The 19,103-nt window shown below is 44.6% G+C and overlaps 2 protein-coding genes across 4 annotated transcripts in view; one reads left to right on the top strand and one right to left on the bottom strand.

The window, feature by feature from the left end:
• atxn1a (ataxin 1a) overlaps positions 1-19,103 on the top strand; it is a 118,572-nt gene that overhangs the window by 19,144 nt on the left and 80,325 nt on the right. The gene's annotated exons all lie outside the window — the stretch shown is intronic.
• Positions 8,489-10,538, bottom strand: LOC146683112 (E3 SUMO-protein ligase ZBED1-like). Its single transcript, XM_085446983.1, has 2 exons — positions 10,070-10,538; positions 8,489-9,519 (listed from the first exon to the last, which is right to left on the bottom strand). The coding sequence occupies exons 1-2, from the start codon at positions 10,536-10,538 to the stop codon at positions 8,489-8,491; spliced, it is 1,500 nt and encodes a 499-aa protein (XP_085303109.1).

The following is a 19,103-nucleotide window of genomic DNA, read 5'->3' as shown; positions in this document are numbered from 1 at the left end:
AAAGCATTTTTCTCTGTAAAGCTGATAAACAAGAAACCCTGATGCGTTTCTCATGATTTCTTTTATTCTTATTAGTCTCTAATGTGGAACTTAGCATTTGGAAAATCATGCAAATTTGAATTTTAAATTCAGGGTACCACAGTATGTCATTGGCACCTCTTGTACAGACATGTAACTGAAAGCCATTTTAGTTTTTTTTGTTCCAAAGTAGAATGATTCATGACAGATTTCCAACATTTGTGCGTGACTCAGAATGAGGTGGATCTGCCAAAAATAGCGCACGTCTGTGTCTGACTACCTGAAGTTTAATTAAGGATTGCAAAGGTTTGTTTTAGGTGCTGCGCAAAGGCTGAATCAGAATCAGAATCAGAATACTTTATTGATCCCTGGGGGAAATTATTTAAGGTAAATGAATCGTGCTGCTCCAAAACAAATGAATGGTAATTGTAATAACTGACATTTGGAATCGATTGTTTAACAAAAAAACAAACATGTAAAGCAAACATATATTTATATAACATGAAATACAGAAAATTAAGCATTTCTGTAATAATGTAATCTGTAAAACATCTGTCCTTTGAACAGATGTGTTTGCTGTTCAAAGTCCTGCAAGAGGTAACTGGCATCTGAATTCCCTGAGAGCTATTTTTAGTGGTTCCAGTATTTGCAGATCTGCAACTTTTCTGTGAAAAGTTCCAAGATCACAAATCAATGGACCAGATCATCTTTTAACACTGGAGGTGCAGTGAAAGGTTTAAGAAATCCTGGTCTTGCACAGAATAGCATAGTGATAGAAGCAAGAAAGAAAAAAACCCAAGCAAAACAAAAAAAGAAGCAAAAAAATAAATAAATACTGTGCTATTTTCGAAGTAATATCTCAGATAGAAGCATTTTGCAATTCTATAGCAAGGCGAGCATTATGACTGCAGAATTTATTGTAATGATGCCTTTCAATCCCCCCTGGATATTCTTAATCCTTTAAATTGATCCTTTAATTTGTGCTCGCTCAGGGTAAGCTGTTCTTAAAATATGCAGTACTACATGGCAAAAGCAGTTTGAATTCATAATCAGCTAGTTTACATTAAAAGCTGACATATATCACATATCACATTCACACAGATGAGACATGAGGGTATCTTTCAACAGTTAGTGGACACCCACTGAAGCAATAGGGCGCTTTATTTTTAATATTTGGGGTGTTCTGGATGTGCTGTTATAGCATAATTATGCAAAGCACCAAGTAAACAGCATTTCAGTCATTTTTTGTTCTGCCAGCACGAGTAAGTGGTTGGCTCCTGTACTCTCCTTCATGGCAGGTATCACCCAATTATTAAGCCAACTTATGGACCTGTTATCTTGTGCTGTATTTATGCACATATAATGGACACAGGGCTAGAGCTAAGTATGTGTGCATTTGAGTGGCTGTGTGTGTGTGTGTGTGTGTGTGCTGAGGTGGGCTAAAAGGAACTGCAGTAATTTCACAGAGAAGAAGAACTGTGCGCCTGCCCCACTTTCAGTCTTTTAATCATGTATAGACACTCGGGGCGCTCCTCTGAGTAAGTGTGTGTGTGTCTGTCTCTGTGTTTGTACGGCACTCGTGGTGTGCGTGCGTGTGTGTGTGTGTGTGTGTGTATGAAAGAGACGTACAGTATGTGTCAAGGGGGGAATGCACTTAGAATTCCCTGACCTCAGACAACCCTGTGTGTGTGTGTGTGTGTGTGTGTGTGTGTTTATTTTTTCTAATGCATGCATTTTTTTTCTGCACAGAAAGGCAGAAGCAGTCACTACTAAAACCTGCCCTCATTTAAACTTTCGAGTGCAGTGCTGGCAGTGATTCACTGTTTTATTTTGTGAGATGTTAATGCACTGTAAAAGTACTGACAGAATACAGCTAAATACAGTAGCTACAGAAATAATGTAAATGTTAAGGATGTCCTAGCAAGCCTACGCCTTCGTACTTAAAAACAAAAAACCTTGCCAAACAGATGTGATAAGAAAATTCACCATTTATATATTATCTAAAGCGCTTCCTTACTTATTTAACTGGGGCCATTAACAGCTAAATACAAATCCCTAAGGGGTGTGTGCGTTTGAGTGAGTGCACATTAAATTTTTGGCCCCTCCAACTATGTAATCTCAGCATGACCTTGTAGCAGTTTGTAGCCCCATGGTGCCCATCCCTGTGACTAACGCCCAGTGTAACAAGCTGCCACAAGCAACTGTACTGTTATACTTTACAAGACCACAATATAATGCTGTCTGTAGCTGGACTACAAGCTCCTACATGCCTCTCTTGCCTGTGAAGTATTTGTGATATATACATTGATAGCAAAAGGCCATACACCATTTTAATAGCTGACCTCTTTTAAAAAATAGTGCCGTATTTAGTCCTCACTCTGTGGAAGTATTTGATCCATAAGTTCCTGTTCCAGAAAAGTGCGCACAGTGAAAGAGGAATTAAGGACCTGGCAGTATGCAGTTAATTTACAAGAACATGTTGGACTTTAAACCAAACGTTTGTCCACCTTCGTCCTTGAAGGTGCTCTCCATGGGATTAAGAAAACTAAAGAAAACAAAACAATTCATGAATTTTAATTTGATTAATTGATACTATTAGAGTTTTCAACAGTGTGTAACTGCAGGGCTGAGGAGATTTCACACTAAGGCATGTTTGAGCTAAGCCCCTGGAGCCTGGAGAGCAGCACTGGACATCCAAGTATTGACACCTTGTCTCACTATGGCTTGCTAAGAGGCAGCAGGGTGTGGCCAACACAGGGTTAGGTACTCTGACCCTTTGACCTTGGTTATATAATTGACTGTCGCTCTGTTGTAGGAGTGAGCGGGAGCAGTCTTTTATGATGTGTCACAAGACAAACATAACTCAACAGTGACATAAAGCCTCAAGAAGCAACTGCGCTGACTTGAAATGTCACATTACTGTTGATGTCGAGCTCCATATTTAAGCTCCTAAAGGAGGGAGTGTGTTTTTTTATGGCTTTTCCCCGGGCCTGTGTTTTTGATGAGTTTGCAGGTGTGGACGCACATAATGCAAGCTAAAAATACACACGTCACTTGCAGTCAAGGTTAAACAAAGATAACTGGACCTTATTTGGGTTAAGGGCAGTGCAGCATGTTGGAAGCGAGCCATGATCTGTCCCGCACGCATGCACGCGCTCACTCACACATCTCTCACACACACATATAGTACACACACCTGTCAGTGTTGGCATCTGCTCAGTTCTCTTTCTTGTAGTCTCTCTGTTCCTTTGTCCTCTCTGTCTTGGTCACTTGGTCAGGGACAGCTGGTGGGGCAGTGTGAGCACCTGTACTTTTTATGTGTGTGCATCTTTTTGTGTGTGGTTAGGCTTATCAGTGTGGCTAGGAGGATGTATCTGCAGTGTCCCGGCCAAATGTCTGTGCATCAGCATGTGTGTATGTGTGTATGTGTGTGTGTGTTCAGTGTGTGTTAAGTGAGCGTATGAGCACCTGTGCTGCCAGCAGGAACCTGCCACGGGCGTAGTGCTTCCTGACGTATGCTGGTGACTTCCTAAGGTCACGCTGTGAACCCCATAATAACTATTATCTTCTTAAAGTTGAGCACAGTGTCAAAAGAGGGATAGTAAAGTATTTGGTGCAGGACAGATAATGCCTAATATGTGCACAATTATTTTTGATGTGTTTTCTTTGGTTAAACACTACCCTGAGGGCAGGCCACATGCACACACTTCTGGTGTGCACGTCAGGTCTGCCTTATGTTCAAAAGTGAGATTTTCAGTCATTTGTAAGGATGAATCTTTTTTTTTCTTTTTTCAAAAACAACTTAAACTTAGTCAGCATACAAAATAGTTTCAAACAAGAACAAAGCAGTTGTTAAATTAAAAGATTTAATACTGCCTGCAGGCCTTCATAATAAGATATGTATGTTTTTCTCCTCAAACTTTATCTCTCAGCCAATAGCTGTTCTTGTCAGCAGCTGTGTTTGACCCACTTCTATTCAACTCTCAAGCAAACATGCAAATAAAGAGTATGTAATGTTGTATTGCACTAGTATCCCATGGTACATGTTTTTTTTCTTTAGATGGAGCAATGGAGCATAAGATGCCTTACGCCAGACTAATTTTCCTTATCATTTTCTTCAGCTTTGTCTTTTATAAATTCAGTTCCTGTACAATGAGACACCCCTAATTTCTTTATATTTTGTTTCCAAGGAGCCCACTTTTATATTTTTTTTTTAAGTGGACTTGAGGCTTTCAGAAGGTTATGCCACTTAACACTGACCTATGAATGATGATATGAAGCATTAAAAAAGGCACCTGACCCAAGAGTTGAACCGATCCAGGTATGCAGGTAGGTATAATTCAGCACTGAACCAATTTCAAATTGCATCTTCAGGCCCTTGTTATTAGCACCCTATTGCAAAAACGCATAATTTGTGCTTATTTCCTCAGATGAACTCTATTTGAAAGATATTTCCTCAAATAAGAGAAAATGCAGGCATTGGACCTTAGGCTTCTGGGTGAAAGCCCTGTTACTACCTCGTGTGACCTTCATTGGTCTCCTGCTGGGGAAAGGATGCTTCCTTCAGTACATATTAAAAAAAAAAAGTATTAGTAAAAAATAAAAATAGCCTTTAAAGCTAATAGATGAAGAGAGATTTGAGGTTTAGCTCTAAATGTTTGAGTGGATTCACCTTTTTTTCACGGCGCTTTTCACTTTTCTGGAAGATGCCACCCCAACATTTGGTCCGATCGTAGCGTAGTTTCTGTCCTCAACCAGTGAACTTTAACTTTCGCTTGTACAAGCAATTATAACTTCAAGAAGAAACGACTCTCTTGGCACGGCTAAAAGCATGACAGACAAGAAAAAGAGTAGAGGTTGACGCGTCATTCAGCACATTCTGACAGGAATGAAAGTGTGGGGGCGAGTGAGACTAAACGCTTGTGTCAAGGTGTTGAATGAGGTCTCTTGAAACCTGCTCGAGCAGCAACAGTTTGGATCCGCTTTGCTCTCCTGTGGTAGAAAGTCCGTAATCCGGCCATTATACGTGTTGTCTGCCTGACTGTCAGATTACTGCTCGAGAGCGCGCCTGTAGCATTAATGCTGTTTGCTGTCCCCGTTCATATTTAACTCAGCTTCGGACTTAATTTTCAGTGGTGGGTTTGCTGGTTTTGAGCTCTCGTTCATATCGGCGTCTCCTATGTCTGGGTGCATCGAGCGTTCTACACGTTTCCAGAACACATGTGCTTGCTTGTGGTTGGGAGTGGGAGAGAAAACCTTTGCAGGGAATCAGTGGCAGAAGATTATTACTATGCATGCGTGGGTAGTTCTTACTGTACAGTATGTCTTTTAAATGTTTGGAAAAATTGCAATTGAAGTAGTGCAGTGTGTGTGTGCCCATGTGTACACCTTGAAGTGGTTTTTCTCGGTGCATGTGTGTTCCCTGTAGGTCCTCCTCCCAGCATATTCCCCTTATCCTCGTATTCGGATCTTAGGGAGGCGATCAAAGCCGGGCTCCCTGCGACTCCAGCGTCTCCAGGCTCTCTGTGCTAACGTGGCTCGACTGAGCAATGCTGAGCAATTCCCTGAGGTGGCAACTTGCGCTCCAGTGTTCAACGCTAGTGAACTCTGTCGGCTTCACTTGCACGTTAGCTCTGCTGTACCAGCGTGCCATGTAGAGAAGACCGTTTGTTCACTTTTTCCTCTCTTTTTTCCCTCTTTCATTCAGTTTTCTTCTATGCAGATGCACTTTGGACTGTGTGTCTGCTCTGAATTTTACTTCCCCCCCACCCTTCAGCTCACATCTCTGTCTTGTGTCATAGTGATGTTGTTATGTTGTGATGTGTTACCCTGGAGAATACTTGCATCAGTAGACAGGAAGAGAGTATATAAAAACAAAAAAAGAAGAAGGAAGGAAGAAAAAGAGGAAGATCTTAGTGGGGAAAAAAGACAAGGTGACGGACAGGAAGTAAGAAACGGATTATGTTGGATTTGATTAAACCTTTGTTAGTTTACTTTTAATTTTCTGGTTCAAGGACACGGCACCACATAGTAATCTTACCAAGGAACTGACTGATATACAAAGTGTGCTTCTACTTGCTTATAGCTTTCTTTTTAAAGCCTTTTGTAAAATACTAAACACAACCTCAATGACTGACCTTCTAGTAAAGTTCTTTGTTAATATTATCATCTCATGGCTTTAATTAGTTGTTATTATTTCATAAGTGGTGTAACAACATCAGGTGACAATTAATGGCCCCTCCTGCAAAGGCGTAGTGCAGAGGCGTTAGACAGTGAGTAAGTGCTTTCAACGTAAACCTCTGAAGCATTTCCCCAACACAGCCAGTTTCTGTTGGTGCCTCAATGCTGAGTGCTGACAAAATATGTGCACGTGTGTTTTCATCTGAATTTACCTCTGTTGGTAATCTACTTTATGAACAGAGTGTTAGAGCATTGTTTGATTGCCATCTCGGTTTGCTGCTGTCACAGTGTATTATGTTATATTTTTAAACGAGGTAGCACCATAAATAATGTAAGAAGTTCTGTTTTGGAATGTCGAGCTTTTCTGACAGCACCGCCTTGTTTGCAAACAATGGGCGGGTCTGAGTGTGACTTGTGTGGCCTGACCAAGATTTACAAATTTGATTTCTTATTTTTATTTGGTATAGCCCAAAATCAGTGCTTGAGTCAATAAACTGAGCATGAAAGTTTTCACTCTTCCCCCTCGTGTCTCTGGTTCTCTTAGACCATAGAGGGACACAAACTGTCAGTCCAGCAAATATAATCTCAGAACAGTTTGATGTGTATTTCCCTGCCTTTCCTAGACCTCACACCCCTCACTATTTGTGGAACATCCCCGGGCCTCCCTGAGCCTGGTTCTGTTAGAGGTATCTGCCTTCCTCGCCACCGTCGCCAAGCGCTGGCTCACAAGTGTTGGTCACGTCATTGGGTTTCACTGGCCAGCGACATTCTAGTCTCGACCTTAAAACACTGAATGCCTCGAAATTACTTTTTTGTAAAATTATGAAATTGATTTTGTGTCGACATGTGACAAAGTTTGTTTGTGAAAACAGCACACAAAGAAAGAAATTACTGTCCTCAAAGCTGCAAGACTCTCTTGATGAAAACAGTAATTTGATGTCACAGACATGGAGCTGTTGCTGTACTGCTATGTGCCTTTCTTGTTTTAACACGTTCATTTTAATCTAGATTAACCCTTTAAGTGACAAAAGTTACACAAATACCCAACCAAACTAACCGTTTGAGGCAGAGGTAGATTTCAGTATTGTGTGGGATAAAATGCTGCAGGCAGAAATAAGTTTTGAAAGCTGCTGTTTGTCAACACTACTCTGACTCTCTGACTATAGCGTAGAGTTAAATTAATATTCGTGTTTCCAGGCAGCTAAAAAACATAAATAACTCATACATACCCCTCCTCTTTAAACAAACTATCTGTAACTGAGTGGAAACAGTTTATTTAGTGAAACACTCAAATTAAATATTCTAATCTCAGAATATTTTAATAATAGTGCTTCTGACATCTGACATGTCAGAAGCACCAATTACTGAGATATATGTGGTGCATGTATGAATACTGCATGAATGGCAGTGAAGACATATCTGTGTTTGTCAGCAGGAAAAAGCCCGATCATCAGGTACACAGAAGCACATTTGGGACACTTTTTAGAGTGCTACACTTTGACCCGCAGTTGTAGTGCTGAGGGTTGCTAAGTGAGTTGCATAACCAAGCGTTCATGTTCCTGTTACAGCCTCATTGTGTGTATGGGGCTCTTACTTTCTTTCACTGTCACTTGTTTCTTTTCATTTTTAGTTAATTTAGTTGTGAGGGACCAGACAAAGAGCGATTCATAAGACCCTTATGAAAAGGACACCGAGGGAACAGTTTACCCTGCCCGGGATAGGGTTACCGGTAGAGCTGGGCGATATGGACCAAAATTCATATCTCGATATTTTATAGCTGGATGGCGATATAAGATATATATCTCGATATTTTTTTAATCCCATAAAGTAAGAACAAAAAGAGAGTTCTTGGTCAAAGGTACTTGTCCCAGATGTCACACATGTAACTTTTATTAAGATACAACTGTAGATGTACACGAAAAAATTGTCAAAAATAAATTGTCAGCATTTATTAAATAATAATGCTCCATTTTTTTTCTTTTCATACATAACAAAAAGCTAAAAATTGTAAACTAAATGTAAAATGTAAACTAAAAAGATGCAGATCTAAAATAACAAAGGCATCTTGCTCTTTAAAAAGTGCTTACACTGAATTAAAGTTTTCTAAAGTGCTTCTTTGTGTGTATTGCTGAACAATCATCTGGTACTTTGTGCAAAAAACCAAACATGTAAACAGATTGAATGAAATTAACAAAATTACATTCTTTGGTCAGTGGGTCTTTGTGCAAATCTCCAATGACAATAACAATATAGAAAGAACACAAACAAGCAAGGCCAACAACTGTACAGCTTACAGATTTTGTGCCAGGAAAGCTAATCTGTCAACATTATCAGGCTTCAACGATGCCCTGTGGCAGGTTACAATGTTTCCACTGCAACTAAAAATCCTTTCAGAAGGGGAGCTGGTAGCTGGCGCACAAAGATATTTCTTGGCCAGGAGGCTCAGTGCTGGAAAGGCAACTTCATGTTCCTTCCACCATTTGAGAGGGTCAGCATCACTCTCTACACAAACTGACAACAGGTAGCTAGAAAATTCATTTTCGATTGCTTCCCTTTTTGTGAAACCAGTGTTGGTGGCTGTGCTGTGCTGGAAGAAGCTTGCCAGTGATCTCTTTTTTTTAGCTGTGTGGCCTACTGCTGCTTCTTCTTGGTCTGCAGACTCAGGCACGGCTGGATCAGTCAGCTCAGACAAACACGTACCCTGATAGCTGAGCAGAGACTCTGCCTCCAAGATGAGTTTATGTTTTAGTGCATTAATCTTCTCACTAGGGATGTATTTTGCCCTGAACCGTGGATCCACAAAAGAAGCCATGTCCAACAGGTCACTGGTGGATGGATCTGCATATTTATTGTTGAGGTAATCCACAATGCGGGTCTTGATGGATTTACACAGCTCACTATCCTCCTCTCCAGGTGCCAGGAGACTAGTGTTAAACAGGTGTAGCACAGGTCTGACATAGGACAGGGTCACATACTTCTCTCCTGAAAGTGCATCAGTGAAGTCCTGACAGGGTTTGAGAGCTTTCTGAACTGCTTCCAGGACCTCTATGTCCTGCCAAGTAGGGACTAGAGGTCTGGTTTTCATGTCGACAGAGAGGACTTTAGAAAGTGCTCTTTCCTGCTCCAGAACTCTCTCTATCATGAGAAGCCTTGATCCCCAGCGAGTTGTTGCCTCTGTGAGTAGCTGGTGACTTGGAAGACCCAGCTGTATTTGCACTTCAGCCAGCTCTCTTCTCTTCCTCCAGCTGTAGGAGAAGCTGCTGACGACTTTCTTACACAGAGAAATAGCCCGGGTAATGCGGGCATCATCCATAGCATGTCCTGTGACACACAAAATACAAACTTTTAAAATCACTTTAATTGTTATGTTAAGATGCAAATCACTCAAAGGCAAATTAACATCCATCTCAGTTGTATAGAATGTGATGCATAAGACTTAACAATATTTGCAAAATGTGTCGTGTATTGTATAACCTAGAAATGGTTCTAGTTAAACTATCTTGGTAAAATCACCAGATCACCAAATGATTAGAACATGTTTTTTTTCGTTTTTTTTACACCTTTTAATCTCACTATGTATTTAAAAATGTATCCCTGTCTTGTCTCAGCTGTGGTCCTCATTTAGTGTCACAACTCAATCTAATACAAAGACAAATACACCCCAATACGTTTATTGGATTTAATAGGGATAGTTTATTTATTTGTTCAACTAACTTTCGATTTCTAAGTGATAGATGTATATGCTGGCTATGACTTATAAAAATATTTGTCTTGTGGTCCATAGGCATGTTTAGCTCTACAAGAGACTCTATACACTTTTCATTTATTAGCGTTTTTTTTTCCAAATCAAAAAATTCAGTATTGCACTTACCAATGGCCAGATGAAGCCTGTGACCAAAACACTGGATCCTCGACCACTTGTTCAGTTGAACCGCCTTGACAATATTAGCCCCGTTGTCAGTTGTTATAGCAACCAGTCCCGTCGGGTTGAGCTTCCAGGTTTTGAGCACATCCTGCAGGGCTTCAGCTATATGCTCTCCGGTGTGGTCTTGAGGAAAGTAGCTGGTCTGGAGACAGGCAGTTTTCAGTTCCCAGTCTTCCATGAAATGTATAGTCACACTCATATATGGCTCGCATGTCCTGCTGGACCACATGTCGGTTGTCAGTGCGAAGTGAGACACTTTGGTGAGCTGGGCAGCGAGACTCTGTCTAACATCAGTATACATTTTTGGCAGTGCTTCTCTGGTGAAGTATTTCCGGCTAGGTAACTGGTATCTTCGGTCAAGAGTTTTTAGCAGCTGTATAAAGCCCTCTTGTTCCACAGTTGAGATGGGGACCATGTCTTTAGCAATATGATAGGCCACTGCTTTAGTAATTTCCCCCCACTTCTCACTTTTTGTATCATATGGCACAGCACGAGTATATGAGTGTTGTAAGGTGGTCTGTTTCACGGCAGGAACCTCGGAAGACTTTGCGGTCTGGGCTACAGCACGCAATTTCACACACTCTTCATACTGCACTTTATGGCGCAGTTGTAAATGGTGGTAAAGATTAGTGGTGCTCGAACCTTTCGTTGCGACGCTTTTTCGACATTCTCTACAGAATACATTATTCTGCTGCTCATCTGACACTTTGAACCCGAACCATCTCCAAATAATTGAGCCATTGGTTTTCTTTTTTCCGACGAGCTCCTCTTCGCTAGCTCCTGTGTCCATCTTGTTGCCAACTGGAGGTTTAGCGATGGGGGAGGGGGTTTGTGTTCAGTGAGGGTGAGAGGCGGGGCAAACAAACCCAGACGAGAGAGAGGCAAAATAGCGGCTCCACAAGTGTAATTATAACGCAACATAGACTATATCGATATAAACGATATTGTCACAGCTTATGTCTTGTATAAAAATATATCGATATTTTTTAAAAAATCGATATATCGCCCAGCACTAGTTACCGGGGCCCCGCCCTGGAGCCAGGCCCGGGGAGGGTGCCCAAGGGCGAGCGTCTGGTGGCCGGGCCTTAGTCCATGGGGCCCGGCCGGGCACAGCCCGAAGAGGAGACATAGGCCCATCCTCCCGCAGGCCCACCACCCGCAGGAGGCGCCATAGGGGTCGGGTGCATTGTGTGCCGGGTGGCGGCCAGGAGCGGAGGCCCTGGAGGACTGACCCCCGGCTGCCAAGACTGGCAATAGGGACGTCACCTCTCTGGTGGGGAAGGAGCCTGAGTTAGTGCGTGAGGTTGAGAGGTACCGGCTAGATATAGTCGGGCTCACCTCTACACATGGCTTGGGCTCTGGAACCAGTCTCCTGGAGAGGGGCTGGACTCTGTCTCAGTCTGGAGTTGCCCCTGGTGAGAGGCGGCGGGCTGGGGTGGGTATCCTAATATCCCCTCGGCTTGCTGCCGGTACGTTGGGGTTTTTCCCGGTGGACGAGAGGGTTTGTTCCCTGCGCCTTAGGGTCGGGGAACGGGTCCTGACTGTCATCTGCGCTTATGCGCCGAGTGGCAGTTCAGAGTACCCAGCCTTCTTAGAGTCCCTGGGGGGGGGGGGGGTGCTGGAGGGTGCTCCACCTGGAGACTCTGTTGTCCTGCTGGGAGACTTCAATGCTCACGTGGGTAACGACAGCGAGACCTGGAGGGGCGTGATTGGGAGGAACGGCCTCCCTGATCTGAACCCGAGCGGTGCTCTGTTAGGGGTCGGGTGCATTGTGTGCCGGGTGGCGGCCAGGAGCGGAGGCCCTGGAGGACTGACCCCCGGCTGCCAAGACTGGCAATAGGGACGTCACCTCTCTGGTGGGGAAGGAGCCTGAGTTAGTGCGTGAGGTTGAGAGGTACCGGCTAGATATAGTCGGGCTCACCTCTACACATGGCTTGGGCTCTGGAACCAGTCTCCTGAGGGGCTGGACTCTGTCTCAGTCTGGAGTTGCCCCTGGTGAGAGGCGGCGGGCTGGGGTGGGTATCCTAATATCCCCTCGGCTTGCTGCCGGTACGTTGGGGTTTTTCCCGGTGGACGAGAGGGTTTGTTCCCTGCGCCTTAGGGTCGGGGAACGGGTCCTGACTGTCATCTGCGCTTATGCGCCGAGTGGCAGTTCAGAGTACCCAGCCTTCTTAGAGTCCCTGGGGGGGGGGGGGGGGGGGGTGCTGGAGGGTGCTCCACCTGGAGACTCTGTTGTCCTGCTGGGAGACTTCAATGCTCACGTGGGTAACGACAGCGAGACCTGGAGGGGCGTGATTGGGAGGAACGGCCTCCCTGATCTGAACCCGAGCGGTGCTCTGTTATTGGACTTCTGTGCTAATCACAGTTTGGCCATAACGAACACCCTGTTTGAACATAAGAGTGTCCATAAGTGCACGTGGCACCAGGACGCTCTAGGCCGTAGGTCGATGATCGATTTTGTAATCGTATCAGCAGATCTGCGACCATATGTTCTGGACACTCGGGTAAAGAGAGGGGCTGAGCTGTCAACTGATCACCACCTGGTGGTGAGTTGGATCAGGTGGCGGGGGAAGACGCTGGACAGACCTGGTGCACCTAAACGCGTAGTGAGGGTGTGCTGGGAACGTCTAGCAGAGGCCCCAGTCCGCGAGATCTTCAACGCACACCTCCGGCAGAGCTTCAACAGCATTCCGAGGGAGACTGGGGACATTGAGTCCGAATGGACCATGTTCAGCGTCTCCATTGCCGAAGCTGCTGCATTGAGCTGCGGCCGCAAGGTGGTTGGTGCCTGCCGTGGTGGTAATCCCCGAACCAAATGGTGGACACCAGAGGTGAAGGGAGCCACCAGGCTGAAGAAGGAGTCCTATCGGGCTTGGTTAGCCTGTGGGACTCCGGAGGCAGCCGACAGGTATCGACAGGCCAAGCGGAATGCGGCTCGGGCAGTGGCTGAAGCAAAAACTCGGGTGTGGGAGGAGTTCGGAGAGGCCATGGAAAAAGACTTTCGGACTGCCTCGAAGAGATTCTGGCAAACCGTCAGACGTCTCAGGAGGGGAAAGCGGTGCTCTACCTGCACTGTGTATAGTGCTGGCGGAGCGCTGCTGACGTCGACTGAGAAAATTGTCAGGCGGTGGAAGGAATACTTCGAGGACCTCCTTAATCCCACTGACACGTCTTCCGAGGAGGAAGCAGAGTCTGGGGATGAGGGGAATGGCCCGCCAATTTCCGGGGGCGAGGTCACTGAGGCAGTTAAACAACTCCTTGGTGGCAGAGCCCCTGGTGTTGATGAGGTCCGCCCCGAGTTCCTGAAGGCTCTGGACGTTGTAGGGCTGTCCTGGTTGACACGCCTCTGCAATGTTGCGTGGAGATCAGGGGCAGTACCTGTGGACTGGCAGACCGGGGTGGTGGTCCCCATCTTTAAGAAAGGGGACCGGGGGGTGTGTTCCAACTACAGGGGGATCACACTCCTCAGCCTCCCTGGGAAAGTCTATGCCAGGGTGCTGGAAAGGAGTGTTCGTCCGTTAGTCGAACCTCGGATACAGGAGGAACAATGCGGTTTTCGTCCTGGTCGCGGAACACTGGACCAGCTCTTTATCCTCTCCAGGATACTTGAGGGTTCATGGGAGTTTGCCCAACCAGTCTACATGTGTTTTGTGGACTTGGAGAAGGCATTCGACCGTGTCCCTCGGGGTGTCCTGTGGGAGGTGTTGCGGGAATATGGGGTGTCTGGCCCATTGCTACGGGCCATTCGATCCCTATACAACCGTTGCAAGAGCTTGGTTCGCATTGCCGGCAATAAGTCGGACTCGTTCCTGGTGGGTGATGGGCTCCGCCAGGGCTGCCCTTTGTCTCCGGTTCTGTTCATAATTTTTATGGACAGGATTTCTAAGCGCAGCCAAGTGGCGGAGGGCTTTCGCTTTGGTGGCCTCAGAATCTCATCTCTGATTTTTGCAGATGATGTGGTTCTGTTGGCTTCATCGGGTGAGGGCCTCCAGCTCGCACTGGAACGGTTCGCAGCCGAGTGTGAAGCAGCGGGAATGAGGATCAGCACCTCCAAATCTGAGGCCATGGTTCTCAGCCGGAAAAGGGTGGAGTGCCCACTCCGGGTCGGGGATGAGTTCCTGCCCCAAGTGGAGGAGTTCAAGTATCTCGGGGTCTTGTTCGCGAGTGATGGGAGAAGGGAGCCGGAGATCGACAGACGGATTGGGGCTGCAGCTGCAGTAATGCGGACGCTGCACCGGTCCGTCGTGGTGAAGAGGGAGCTGAGTGTAAAAGCGAAGCTCTCAATTTACCGGTCGATCTACGTCCCTACCCTCACCTATGGCCACGAGCTGTGGGTAGTGACCGAAAGAACGAGATCGCGGATACAAGCGGCAGAAATGAGCTTCCTCCGAAGGGTGGCTGGCCTCTCCCTTAGAGATAGGGTGAGAAGTTCGGCCATCCGGGAGGGGCTCAGAGTAGAGCAGCTGCTGCTCCACATCAAAAGGAGCCAGCTGAGGTGGTTCGGGCATCTGACAAGGATGCCCCCTGGGCGCCTCCTGGGTGAGGTGTTCCAGGCATGTCCCACCGGGAGGAGGCCCCGGGGCAGACCCAGGACACGCTGGAGAGATTATATCTCTCGGCTGGCCTGGGAACGCCTTGGTATTCCCCCGGATAAGCTGGAGGAGGTGGCTGGGGAGAGGGAGGTCTGGGCCTCTTTGCTTAGGCTGCTGCCCCCGCGACCCGGCCCCGGACAAAGCGGATGAAGATGGATGGATGGATGGATAGTTTTACTTGCATATAGAGCTGGGCGATATGAGATTTTTTCATATCACGATATGTTTTTTTCATTTCAGGTGATAACGATATCTATCACGATATAAGCCAAATAACTATATTTGTAAGATTTAAATGTGCCGTTGCTCACAAGTAAAATGTGAAATAATCAGCAACTTGTTTTTATTTAAATATTTATTTCCCATAATAAGTTCAACAGGGTAGATGTACTTAAGGAACATGAGACTTTTTCAGATAAATAAAGGCAAATATTGCAAACTACACAAAAGGCAGCCGCTAAAGCGTTTAAGTTTCAAAATAGAACAAACAAAACGGACTAAATTGTCAATTCCACTTAGAAACAAAATATTAATTCTAAAAATAAATCTTAGTTTGTTTTGCAGGACTCAAAATTGACTAACTTTTGTCAATATCAAATAAACTGAGAACTAAAAGGAAATTCTAAATCTCTCCTTGTTGTATAGCTTAGCTTTTCAAACAGTTTTAACAGTTACTTTAGTCTGACAAAAGCCGAATGACGAATTAGCGCTTCCAGTCAGAGACTGAGGCTACGTCCACACGTACACGGGTATTTTTGAAAACGGAGATTTTCCGTTTTCATTTTAAAAAATAATCCCGTCCACACATAAAGGCAGAAATGAAGGAAAACGCTGCTATGAACATGCCAAAGCAGCAGGTGGCGCTAGATTCCTAACCGTGCAGAAATGTTGGCCAATCAGAAGTCTAGAAGCCTCGGTGGGAAAAAGTAAACAAAGCTGGGGCATAGAAGCAGAACCGAGTCGTATGTGTGGAGGGACAGTAACTGTGTGTATATGTAAGCATTTAAACACTGCAGAGAGTAGAATTAACAGTAACAGTATTGTAGAAATTCATTTCACCGAAACAATAACGTGGCGCACAGTGTGACGCATGCACCAGTTTATTGTATTTCCAGACTTGCTTTCGGCACAATTTACAGTGCACGCTACTCTGTTTTTTGTCAGACTTGAAATAGCCGAAATACCTTCACACTACGGAACTTCTATGGCTCTTCCGTTCGACAATCTCTCCGGCATTGGAACCATCATCTGTTTTCTCTTCGGTCACGCTCGGTTGATTTTTCTAGTCGGCACACTCATTTCCTCCATTACCCGCTGGCTGCTTCCCAAACAAACACACGTGCGGCTTGGCACTTGTGCTGTACGTAACAAGTCATGCGACGTGACGCTGCGGCTGTGATTGATTCGGCTCTGCGCTACTTAGTTTGGATTGGCTGTTCTTTTTTTTATTTTTATTTTTATTTTTTATTTTAAGAGGACAAGAGCGGCGAGGTCTATCGCGATAGCTTAATTTCTCTATCGAGTAAAACTTATATCGCGATACATATCGTTATCGTTCTATCGCCCAGCTCTACTTGCATAATACTTAACGAATAGAATTGGAAAAGCAAAAATCTGTCATCGTTTTGCATGTAAGAATATAAAAGTTTCAATTTAATTCAAATGAGTGAAATTTATTAGGGGATATATTTCACAGGAACGTTACCGGTACTTTTGCAGGACTTAAGCCATTTGGTCATAATTCCACCTCTCACGTGCAGCCAGTCGGATGCAGGACATGCTGTGGTCAAACAACCAGCTTATTGCTGTTTTGTTGTGCGGAGCCAGTGAACCGGCCTGCAATCCAACACCTTTGCAAAGCTGCACTTTCCTCAGTCCTTGGAATCTTACTCTTTTGGCACATTTCAAACTAGAAAAACAGCTTGTTTATAGGAGTGTATGTTGTGCAGAATAGCCAAGTACTACTCATTTTCAGCAGAGTTCACTTCCAAGGCCATCTGCCTTATAATGCCTTTGGATCCAGAGTTTGTGAACTTTCTTCATTTGCAAAAAGTTCAGATCAAGTACAAAGACAACACAAATGAAGATGGCTTAGGCAGGAAATCAAGGACACATGGAGTTCCCTGCTAGCCTCTTAGGAGAGATTTATTACATTTATCATATATTGTATTAGGGTGAGGGTGGGAGGAACACATCATGTGAGAATACCAGAGTTAAATTGACGTGACATGTAACAGAAATGTGCAAGCTTAGAGCTTTTATGGGAAAGAATGTTATAAAGTACGTAGAGCGTCTGCTTTCTTGCGTCCTCTTGCTTTAGCAGCAGCAGTACTGTTGTGCTCTTTATACATATATATTTACTTGTGTCATTGTGAGGGCACTCATCAATGCACAGTGCACTGCTTTTTTTTATTATGCCTCTCATCCTGACCTTAACCGTCACAGCCAGATTACAATCTGACCTTAACCCACAGTCCTAATCTAAACCGTGTCACCTAGACCTTTAACCTTGAGCTGTTCTCAGATATGCACCACAGCGCTGAACTTTTCGAAACATTACCCGACCAAGGTACACGCGAAAAGGCAAATGTCCAACGCACCTGGTTCGGACACACCGGGTCTTTAACCTGCTGCTTCTTTTAATCTGGTGCTCAGGTTGAAGCTCATATCGGTGCTCGCAAAGATATCACTAAAATTTCTCCCTCTCACACGTACGCGCACAGCCTCTGTGTGACAGAGGGACGCCAGGCAGGAGACCAATAAAAAAACAGGCTGAAAGGGGCAGTGCACAGTTTCACAGGTGCACATGGAGACACACACAAAGGCACAGACACACACATTGGGGCTGCCAGTATTATTGAGTGCCCTTTGCAACAGATGGAGAACTGAATCCGAGGCTGCTGAGTTGGAGGAAAATCTTGCAGTCGTAAGTGTGAGCATTTACAAACCTGTGCTTATGTGTAAACTTTTCACAATATTTAGAACACCCCCCATTTCCAAGAAGCACACAGGCAAGGTGAATCCAAGTGAAACCCCCCCCACATTGAACAAAGAGGAACATCTGATGATTTAGTGAATGGAGACATTTAAACATCCTTATATCCTGATATAAAAACTTTTAAAAATGGGACTGAAAGATGTAAATTAATGACAAAAAATGTCTGTTTATTTATTTTGGATTGTTGACATGGACATGTTTTGAGACCATTTTCTGAGGATGTGTTTTGTATGTTTGCTCTGCTAATAAAGCTTTGAATCAGATTTTTGTATTGTAGGCAGACTAGTACTGCCATACTTTTCATGCCTACATGTACGTGTCACTCTTTCTTCTCATAGTATTTTTTACAACATCCAATACTGGGAAAAGGACTTGCACAGCTGATGTCCAACCATATAATAGCTTCATACTTTATTACAATGCATGTGCGGTTGTTGAAAATAACCACTTTCAAGGCTTTGTCTGCTTTAACTGGGGATAAAAGTGACTTTATTCATCTATAGGAAGTGCATATGGGAGCAAAGAGCATGACAGCCATGAATCTGGGGCTCTGAGGCAGATGATGAGCTCATGATTTGTGCATTTCAACCACTAATAAGCACGTATTTCCTCTTTGAAAGACCCTCACATCAAGTCATCTTTGGTAAAGTTGTTGTCCTGGCCTCTGTGTATGCTGTTGCTGTTTTTTGTGTACCTTTTCCCACGGCTGTGTGGGTTTCTGTGTGTATACGTGACTCTACGAGCTGGATGTGTTTTGCTTCTTTCGTATGCCTGGGTGCTTGTGTGTATGTGCTTGAATTTTGTGTTAAGTTAGTACAAACAAAAACATGCATGCTTTAGTATCACTTTCTGTCCCCGGGGTAGGGGGTACTCTTGGTTGTCACATGATCGGCTGACCTGATTTTGCGTTGCTGAGTCAACGTGTTGTTTCGGGGTTCAAGTTAACGCTCGACTCGGCCCTGTGACCTTGGGACATGTCTTTGTCACTGTGGTAACAGCCTCGGGGTTACTTAAAATAAGGGAGCACACTGGATGGGAGCACTAAGTGTTTCTCGATGTGCTTGTGCATCAAATTAGGCACTGTACCACATTTTATTTGCCCGGGGAACATTAACTCACTTCTTTTTAATGAACATCCTGCAACAAAGCCATAAAGTTGGATTCACACCTGGGCGATAAATGATGCAACAGCGCCCTGCTTTAGGTTATGGTGGAGTGCCACTACAGTAGTTGGGAATTAAGTACTTTGCACAGAAGGTGCAAAATCAAGTGTATTGGTTGCCTGAGCGTTTGATGCAGGGAGCTTGAACTTATTTCCCTGAATGGTATGCATGCAGAGTAGGAAAGGAGAAGTGCGATTCTTTCGGTATTGCTTTAGACATAGTGACTC

Source organism: Copadichromis virginalis, linkage group LG22 (assembly GCF_057382275.1).
Source record: "Copadichromis virginalis isolate Kocher_CV1m ecotype Utaka linkage group LG22, C_Virginalis_male_GT1.1, whole genome shotgun sequence".
Lineage (NCBI taxonomy): Eukaryota > Metazoa > Chordata > Actinopteri > Cichliformes > Cichlidae > Copadichromis > Copadichromis virginalis.
Note: the sequence above shows the minus strand (reverse complement) of the source record. Positions and strands in the feature narration are given on the sequence as shown.